We start from the raw sequence: 9,738 nt of genomic DNA, 5'->3' as shown, positions 1-9,738 counted from the left end.
TAACGTGGGAGGAATATTCCAGTAAGCTTCATTTTAAATGACCACACTAATTCAATGTGAAACAATAGTTTGGTTAAAACAGTCATGTAAATCCCAAAAGACCAATTGCTTGATGTAAAAATGGTCAAGGCTTTTATTTTGAAATTTTTATTAAGCTTTATTTTGAATGGTCACACTGATCCAGTGTGTGACAGTGGTTGGGTTAAACCTAGCCCTCTGTTTTAAGTGGGTGTTCGCCACAGTTAGAACTACAGACATGGCCGTGTTTGTAGTCCAATCAGCAGCTGTGGCCTGTTGCTATGGTAATTAATCCTCTCTGCCAAGAGACACAAAGGGGGAGACATAACTCCATCTGTTTGAGCCAACAAGTTTCACTCCAAAAAGCAGTCTGAACAACTCCTTCCCGTTCGGGAACCGTGATACGTATTCAAAAACCGTTTGAAGCGTATGAGAGGGCTATTTGTCGTCTCTGATACTCCCCCGGTTCATATCTCTACCTCACTCACAGTAATAACAACGATGAGAGAAAAATGGTGTGTGCTGAGCTCTGAAATTTTTCAGAAATGTATGGAAAACACTTGAGAGCGTCAGATTACCTAAAGCACCTTGAAAGAAAAGAGTAAGCACTAGGAAAATTTCGAAAACATTTTACGGGAGCAGGCTTGCGTATCAACGTCATGACTGACTTCGATACCGATAGAGCGATACCTGTAGGCGTGGCGGCGATTTAAAAATTATTTTGCCATCAGAAATCCACTCTTTTTCTCACTCTAGCGGAGCGGCAGCTGGTTTCAGTTACACTCCAATTTTACGAAAAATCGAAAACTTTGGGTCGCTTGGAGACAAGTTGTGGACAAACCGTAATTCGTATTGATGTACTGACTTCACTTGAGAAGAGATCATGGACATATCTCCAAACTGAAATTTCCTGCACACATCGGTCTGTAAACGCATCACTCAGCCCCACTTTAGGATTCCTGATCTTTAAATGTAAGAAATGTAAAAATTCTTACACTTTTTGCTTAATCTTAGCTAATTTGATTAAATATATTTATTTAAATGAAACATTTGATTCACTTCTACATGTTTACGGTTAAAATTTAAGTTTCATTTTTATTCATAGGCTGTTATAATGTAATTGCTCTTGCTGTTGTTTTTATACGTTTCCACACTCACACTGAGGATGAGGAGTTATTTTTCAGATGAAGCTTGTTGGATGAAACTCTTTAGCTGAGAGCGCCCCCTGCAGGACAGCCAGAATAAAACTGATTCTTTTAAATAGAGAGGAACCACCAACGCTGGAAAAGTTGTAACTGTGAAGAGGATCCATGTCTTTTGTTCTGCTGGTTTGTTCGCAGAGTCGTTTCCTGCAGTGTGACGTTGAAATTTAGATCAAACGATCACAGAACAATGGATGAAACCAAACTGGTTTCAGTGGTTTTACCCCAGTAAGTATGAAACTGGTCAGCCTGCTGCCGTTTGTCCTGCAGTTTTCATATGAATCACTGCTTTAACTGAACCAAAGGAATGATCTGCACTGCAAAAACACAATATATCAAATATTTTAGTCTATTTTCTAGTCCAAATATATTATTACACCTAAAAGAAGACAAAACTAATTTACAAGTAACTTTTCAGCAAGCTATAGTTGTTAAATGTGAATAATTCCTTCATACTGATGAAACGGTAGTGGCAGACTTTGTGTTTTTGCAGTGTGATCCAGATGCATGTAAAAGCTGCAGGATTGCAGCTCCAGAGGACAGAAACTCTGCATGTTTATGCATATTTTATTTTTAGTGTTCATTTTTACTTATTACACCAGAGGAGTGTTCTAATCTGAACTTGTTTACTGGGAATGGCAATAACAGTGGGACTTATGGTTTACATAGTGAAGAACAGAGTCAGTTTTTTCTAGTTTTTACTTTTTTTTCATACTTTTTGTTCTCAATTTTTTCTAAATGATGTTTGAGAGTTAAATCAGTTTAGTTTTAGTTTTTCATTCCATCTCCTGAACATAAATCCTCAGTTTTTTGGCTAAATGGCCCAGAATGAAGCCTGTAGGTTCAAAGTCTCTAATTTTGGATCTGTGACAGTGCGCCGCCTGCTGGGTGGAAGCTGCAGCGCAGTGGAAACACCACAGGGACAAAAACTTCAGAGGGAGGAGGAAGAGGAGGGAGAGGAGGAAGAGGCTGCTTATAAAGCCGCAGCGCTGCACATGTGGAGCCAGAGAAACAGGATTCATGCTCAGCTCAGGTTCCTCTGCGGATTATTCCTCATTTCACAAAAGATGGATTTTAAACTCTGGATCTCCGCGCTGTGCGTGACGCTCTGCGCAGGTAACTGGCTCTCACTGAGCATGCTCAGTAAACCGAGAGGGTCCGGACGGCTGAAACGGTTCCGACACGCAGAAAGCAACTAAACTAAACCTCACGCCGTTTCTCTGCTTTCCTTCCAGCTCTGTGTGCGCCAGCCGCAGAGACGCGCTCCGCCGCACCTGCCAGCGCGCAGCGCCATGTGCGCTACAAGCGCTGCTCCTGCGCAACGTTCCTGGACAAGGAGTGCGTCTACTTCTGCCACCTGGACATCATCTGGGTCAACACACCTGAGTGAGTGCAGCTGGAGGTTCGGACCGGGTTTCATCCAAACCAACCTGACGCTGTTTGCGCAGAACTCTGCTGCGGCACTTTGAGCTGAAAACTGAAGACCAAGTTTCTGTTTTTAAACCGAACTTCCATCAGAACATCTCAGCTTTTCAGTTAAACAATAATAAACAAAGTGGATCAAGTGATGCACGCAGAAAAAAATTATATTTTAAAAGCTGAATTAAATAATTCATACATTCAAAAACGTAATTATCGTTATTTAGTCAGACTCTTTATATGAACGGACCGCTGTAAGTAAAGAAACTATTTCGCTGTAAATTTCTTCCCATTTCGTTTTTTCCCATTTCATACTCGAAGCTTCGTGGTTTCATCTTATTTCCCTTACAATTGCGCTTATCGAGAAATATGAAAATGATCATTAAATGATTTAAATCTGAAATATTTTTAGTAACTGGATATTAACTTATTACGATTTTATTATTTCCATGTCATTTGGTTCTGATCCTGTAAAATTTGATAGATTTTTAGGCTCCGACTGAAAACAAAACAAAGAAATAAATTCTTTTGGTAGAAAATTATTATTATTATTATTATTATTATTTATATAAACGTGAACAAATGATAGCAATTTACTTTAAATCATGAGCTCTCAATGATGGCAATAAAACGTCCAAAACTACAAAATAACCAAGACTTGTTTGCGGTATTACGCATGCGCAAGAACGTTTGTGGCGCACTAAGAAGTAGATTTATTCCTTTATGTTTGTTTGTTTCATTTTTATTTTATTGTTTCTCATTTTAATCTGAAATCTTCTCTCCTTCCAGGCGCGTGGTCTCCTACGGACTCGGGAACGCGCCCCGGGCGAAGCGCGACCTGTCGGTCTCCACGGCAACCTCGCGCGCGCCCAGATGTCGGTGTCTGCATGGAAATGACAACAGCTGCGTGAACTTCTGCCTCAGGTGTGTAAAAAAAAAAAAAAACATCACTCAGGCACCTGCGTAACCGTGAGAACTGGTTTGTGCGCGTGGCGCTGACTGGAATGTGATCTCGTGCGATGCAGGTCAGAGATGGCGACGGGCGCACGCATGCGCTCTCCAGGTCACGCGCGGACAGAAGACACGGGCGAACCCGACAGGTGAGTCAAACAGAACACAGGTGGATCGGAACATCCTGGAACGGCAGGTGTTCCTGCAGAACTTCCGGGTTCTTCCCGGATGTTCCCTGCAGCTCAACCTTCATGTTCCGTCATGTTCGCACAGCAGTCCCGGTTCGTTCAGGGAATCTGGATCCGACCAGAACTTTACCCGCCTCGCTCATGTTTCCCGCCTTCTGGACCGGTTCCGGTCTCAAACGTCCATCCATCACGTGACTTTAATGACATCAGGAGGAATAAACACCTGCAGCTGCTGCAGCTTCAGGGACTAAAATCTTTGTGAAAAACACAAGTTACCAAATCTGAGTCCTTCTGAAGCGTACGTCACCCCGTTTATAAATATGCAGAAAACTCAGAGAATCTGGAAAATTCAGAAGGAAACACTCTAAAGGAAAGAAATTCATAAAAAATAGTAAATTCTTGGAAAAACTTTTAAAAATTCCAGAATCAACAAAGAAAAAATGGTTTTGTACCATAGAATTCATATATATTTTCTTGATCTTGTGTTTTCTTTTTGTGATGGACATTTTTCAAAATGGCTGCCATGGTTTTAATGGAGAATATATATTTGTGCTAAAATCGGCAGTAGCTATTAGCAAACTAGCTAAACAAGAATTTAACTCCACCAACACTAAACGACTAGACACAAAAAATTAGTGGAAGCTAATGCTAAACCGCTAAACACACAAAAAATAGGTAAGCTAACGCTAACCATTGAGACGAACGTCTGCGTCTCATCTTCATCTCCTTCCAGTTTCTGACTGTTGTACATATAATCACTTTAAAGTTGCATGAATCAAATGACCAAAGTCAAAAACTGGATGTAACATAAACTTCATCCAATATATGAAAATAGGGAACATTTTATGGCAAGAATTGGTTTTAAAGGCTCAAAAATGGCAGCCATCTTGAAAAATGTTCATCATCCTGAAATTCAACCATTTAATGGGAAAAATCAGAGAACCTGAATTTTCTGCCCGTATCCGTAGTTGAAATATTTTTCCAGTAGTATGCTTCATTAGAACAGACAATGAAAAACTGAGGATCCAGCCTCCCTGAACTCCTTCCTGTCACCTGACCTGCTTCCTGTTTGCTTTTGTGGGCGGAGCTTAGACTTTGTGCGTTCTGTTTCTATAAATATATTCTTCAGTAAAGTTTCTGGTTCTGGTTTCTGATGACTGTTGTTCCTCTGCAGGTCTGAGGGCGCCAGCGCCGCCGGCCGGGTCCAGCCCGCAGTGTTCGGAGCGGTCCGGCGGATCCGCCTGATGCTGGAGAAATGGCCGGCGCGGCGGCATCACCGGGCCAGAGCGTGGCAGGGCGACAGCGCCGCATCCTAAATGGGACGCATCCCCTCAGAGTTCAGACTGAAACACACGGCAGCAGGGCCGTAACCGGAGCTGAGCGGCGCCAGGGGCCGGGAGCGGACCCCTGGGCTGCAGTGGCCCCCCGCAGGTGGAAAACACCTGGACCCGATTCCCACAGAGCAAACAGAGACTCAGGGATTAGAGCCGCAGTCTCACGGGAAACATGGAAGAGTCGCAAAACCTCAATATTTCCTGGTCAAAGAGAAAATAATATTTTGAATAATTTCATCAAATGTTTGAGAAAGCCAAGAAACGAGAGCTGCATCCCATGTAGGATGCAAAGAAATCGAGATCCAGAGAAGAAAATCTGATTTTCATCCTGAAAGCTTTTTTTCATGTACTTATTATTTTTACAGCCTGAATGATGTTAGAAGTTTAAATAGTTTGTATTTTTAAGACAGAAACTGTTTATTTGGTCAGTAAGATTTTCATCTTGTCTGAAATGTATTTAAAGTCTTAAAAATTATTTTTTTTAACTAAAGTGTTTAAATCTAAAATATGGTGGAAACTGTACCACGTTTTCCTGATCCACTCCATGTTTTCCTGATCCGCTCCACGTTTTCCGTTTTGAGGCCGTTTTTATCTGGAAAACGACTTGGACTGAAAGTGGGACTCTGAAAGAAGCATTTCAAAATAAACGCGAGGAAGAGGAGCTGAGGTGATGATGATGATGTCAGTGAAGGTGCTCCGGTTTTCCTCGGACTCGACTGAAACCAGAACCGCTGGACTTTTTTTCTCTTCACTCCTGTAATTTATGTTTTCCTCTCTGATTTATTTATTAATTCCTGCGGAGGCCATATTGGTCCGTCTCATGTTTGTCGGGTTCATTTCTGTGAAATGGTGCCGAATTCTGGCCAATAAATTTATTTATCACTAACAGACCGTCTCCATGGTTACTGTCGCATGTTTTTCCATCTGGCTGTGGATCCAAACAGGGGAAATCTGAGCAGAACTTCACTAAATTATCATCAGAAACCAAAAACACATCCAGAAGGATTCAAGTTCTGAAAAGCTCAAAGTTTTCATGAAAACACATCAGAAACAAAATCCATAAATAAGACTTCAGATGATCAGAAATCAAGATGAGCATGAAACAGAAACTTCAAAAACAGCTAAAAATATCCAAACCCGATGCTGATGATGTTCCAGACTATTAGGAGCTGCGACTGTTTTAACTGGGAATCAGAATCCATGAGGCTGAAAAACCCAAAATAAAAGAAAATACTGAGGCTCATTCAAAAACAAACCTGCTGCAAACATCACCACACGTCTCCACTGAGCCCCACCTGACGGAAACAAACATCACCCACCAGGTTTAACCTGCACAGAACCAAGACGAGCCGGTTCTGTACCTCTGGTACCGGCCCAGAGTTACACCTGGAGCCGTTCTAGAATCAGTTCTAGGATAGAAACCTGAAGGTTTCAGGAACAAAGACGGTTAATTCTGGAAAAATAAACTTTTGTGGGTTTTCTTCATCAGAAGTAACCAGTAGATTCTCTGAATGGATCCTGAGCTCCACCGGTTTGTTTCCACACTAACCTGAAGGTTTCAGGAAAGTACGTTTAAATAATAAACCTTCCAAGTCCTGGACATATAACAGGATATTCTGGAAAAGTAACCTGTAAATTTCAGAAATGCAGAAATGTATCATCAAGGAATCTGACCTGTGGATTTGAGAAAAGTAACTTATAATTTCCTAAAACTCACAAATGACCATAAATGAGCTGAACGGTGTGTGAATTAACACTGAATATTTTATAAACGTAGCTTGTAAGTTTCAGGAAATTAAGTTTTGAAAAAATATACAAGAAATCCTGGAAAGTAGCTTGTAATTTAATGTAAAGTCGCAGCGTGCTACATGGCTTTTATTTCTTTAAATTTGTAACCTGGTTTTTATTTGCTTTTTGATGGAAGAAGCTTGTAAACGTGTCAGCATATCGATTGCATCCTGAGGGTCTGCAGATGAAAACTTTTACTCCGACATATGATGCGATATGCATTGTCTCTTTTGAAATAAATATATAATTTTTGAAGAACAACCTGTAAGTTTCAGGAATGTTCTGTTTACGTTCCAGAAAAGCAACCTAGAATTTCCAAAATTAACTAATTTAAGCAACATGTAAGTTTCAGAAATGCAACCTTAACATTAAAGTATGTGGCCAGGAAACGGGGAAAAGTAATTTGCAGTTTTAAAAAAGTAAACCGTAAATTACTGTAAAGTAAGCTGTGCAATCTGGGAATGTGTCCTGAACATTATAAGAAGGCAACCTGTAACTCTGAGGAATGTCAGCTGCAGTGCTATAAAAACAGAGGAATTTATTCTCGTTCAGTCCTCCTGATGACGCTTCTTGTTATGCAACTAATAATCTGTTAATGTTCATAATGCTGCCACTAACTCTGCGGTTACAACGAGTCCAGACGTGTTTACTTCAGTATTTATTTCACCTCCAGATCAGAGATGAAGCAGCAAAACCAAAAGTGAGAGTTGAAGTTTGTGGAGAAGAGGAGCAGCGTGTTGAGCGAAGAGTCGGCCGCCGCTCTTTAATCTCAGAACCAAATCAGAGTAAACAGATTGTCATGATCCCGGAGCGGATTCTGTCAGCAGGCCGGATTTAAACACACATCCAGCTCCGTGTTGGTTTCCACCCTGTAATGATCCTCAGAAAAACTCAGCAGTTATTTTTTCAGATCCAGGTCAGCAGCCGACTGCCTCATCGCTTCACCACAAACCCACTCTGCTTAAAATCAGCGCAAAGGTGACGAAAGATGTTCTTCAGATCTGTGGCCTAAACAAAACATGCTCACTTCATTAAAATCATTCTTAGATTAGAGAAATTACGATCCAGGAACAGAGTGTCTTCAGTCAGAGGCTTCTTCAAATTCGTTGTAACACAGACTGCTACAGGAGAGCATGCCTGTTAAATTAAATGAGTTACAACAATATTTCACTGCAATGAAATACTTTTGGATTTGGATATAAAATCAGCTGACCAAACATGCTGGACCTCAGCGTGGGTTGCTAAGTGACAGCCTGGCCTTTGCTGGGGTTGCTAGGTAACGAGCAGTGCCTGCTGATTTGTCACGTTACATCTGGAAGGACTTTGAAACATTTTCCTGTCACCAAAATCTTTAACTTAGGAAATTCAGGTATGAACTTCTTTTTAAAACTTTTGGTCGCTTTTGGAAGCAGATGAGACCCAAATGAAAGTATGAAAAGGTGCAAAATGTGAATTTTTCATTACAGGTCCCATTTCAAGTCAGTCATTTTATCCGTCCTGCGGTGCAGGAGCTCCTAAACGCTCCCTGACAAGTCCGGACGCGGCGCAGATTAACGCGTGCCGGGTCTTTCTGGCTCTGGGATGTGATGCTTTAAGGAGCAGCGTGAATCTGTCCCTCCCGGTTAATGACTGTCATACAAGCTGTTTTTGGGCTCGGTTCAAACGCCGACACGCCTGCGTCTTGCAGCCGTCACTCATCAGGGATCTGCTGCGACTGGCAGCGGAAAACTATCCACCGCTGAGAGCTTCTAATCTGTCCGGCCCATTTAGCAAACAAATCTGCGGAGGATTGTGCGCCGCAGGCATTATCGTGACAAACGCTGCAGCCTGCAGAGCCTAAACATAATACTGAGGTCATGTTTCCCTGGCAGAGCCGCTGTTTGTTTGCGGAGCAGCTTGAAGACATGTTTGCCGCAGGAGACAATCAAGCTGCAAACGCTGCCTTCACAGACAGAAATGTGCCGACGCATGCAGCAACATAACGCAGCAAAGTTTCTCAAACACTTCAATATTTACTTTTCCACCACAGTTTAAGAGTTTAAGCTTCATTTGAAAGCAAATGAAAGTTTGCACTGCGTGAGCTTCTGCAAAGCTGAGTTTTTTATGCATCATAACTCAGGTGTAAAACCCACCTCAGATTAGCAGCAACTCTACGGTTCCTTCTGTTTCGTCTAAAAATCGAAACCAAACCTCAGAAAACTGCGAGCATCCTCAGCGATTCCACAGAAACTAAAAATAAAGAAACAGCCACTGCTGATCAAGGGCTGACCCTTCGATGAAAGCAGGCGTCTTTCCAGCCAATCCAAAGGTGGAGAGACATTAGCAATGATCCAGTTATTAAACGGCGGTTATAAGGTCATTTCTAAACAAAGTCAAACATTTAGCCTGAAGTCAGAGAATGCAAAACTCAACAAAAACTCAGAGGTTAAAGGTTAAAACTGCAGGTATTCTTGGCCATGTCCTTTCTGATCACCTCTGCTGAAAACATGAAGATCTGAATGTGAGAAAAATAAGGTGATTTTGTAGATCTTTGAAATTTGCATCATCTGATGAGCTCCTGTTTGTGTTTATTGGGACCGAGGGTGTGGCGTCACCGTGTCCCGCTGCGTCAGGAAAAACCGTTTCAATGTCCTGAGTGCCTGATAAACACATCGGCTGAATCACTCAAAGTACAGCACTGTGTCAGTTTGATGTTTTCTTACAAAAGTATTTCTAAATTAAATAAGAAAAACAAATTTGGTGAAAATAAACAAGATTTATATTTTTCTTTTAATGCATCTTTAAAAATAAAACTTGATACCACCAGAAAATCTATTTACCAATAAATGTTCCACATTT

The 9,738-nt window shown here is 41.4% G+C and overlaps 1 protein-coding gene across 1 annotated transcript; it reads left to right on the top strand.

The window, feature by feature from the left end:
* Window positions 1-2,020: 2,020 nt before the first annotated feature.
* On the top strand, window positions 2,021-6,000 carry edn1 (endothelin 1). Its single transcript, XM_015031555.1, has 5 exons — window positions 2,021-2,336; window positions 2,456-2,606; window positions 3,429-3,563; window positions 3,665-3,739; window positions 4,953-6,000. Exons 1-5 carry the CDS (start codon window positions 2,039-2,041, stop codon window positions 5,092-5,094), a joined length of 801 nt encoding a protein of 266 aa, XP_014887041.1. The 5' UTR covers window positions 2,021-2,038; the 3' UTR covers window positions 5,095-6,000.
* Window positions 6,001-9,738: the final 3,738 nt, after the last annotated feature.

The sequence above is a fragment of the Poecilia latipinna genome, unplaced genomic scaffold (assembly GCF_001443285.1).
Source record: "Poecilia latipinna isolate Pla-1442-1.1 unplaced genomic scaffold, P_latipinna-1.0 Scaffold211, whole genome shotgun sequence".
In the NCBI taxonomy this organism is placed as follows: domain Eukaryota; kingdom Metazoa; phylum Chordata; class Actinopteri; order Cyprinodontiformes; family Poeciliidae; genus Poecilia; species Poecilia latipinna.
Note: the sequence above shows the minus strand (reverse complement) of the source record. Positions and strands in the feature narration are given on the sequence as shown.

Bases quoted from the DNA above. Each gene is read 5' to 3' on its own strand.
- edn1 (XM_015031555.1), top strand. From the start codon at position 2,039: ATGGCCCAGAATGAAGCCTGTAGGTTCAAAGTCTCTAATTTTGGATCT. The intron at 3,564-3,664 runs GTGTGTAAAAAA...CGTGCGATGCAG, and splicing joins TGCGTGAACTTCTGCCTCAG to GTCAGAGATGGCGACGGGCG. The intron at 3,740-4,952 runs GTGAGTCAAACA...GTTCCTCTGCAG, and splicing joins GACACGGGCGAACCCGACAG to GTCTGAGGGCGCCAGCGCCG.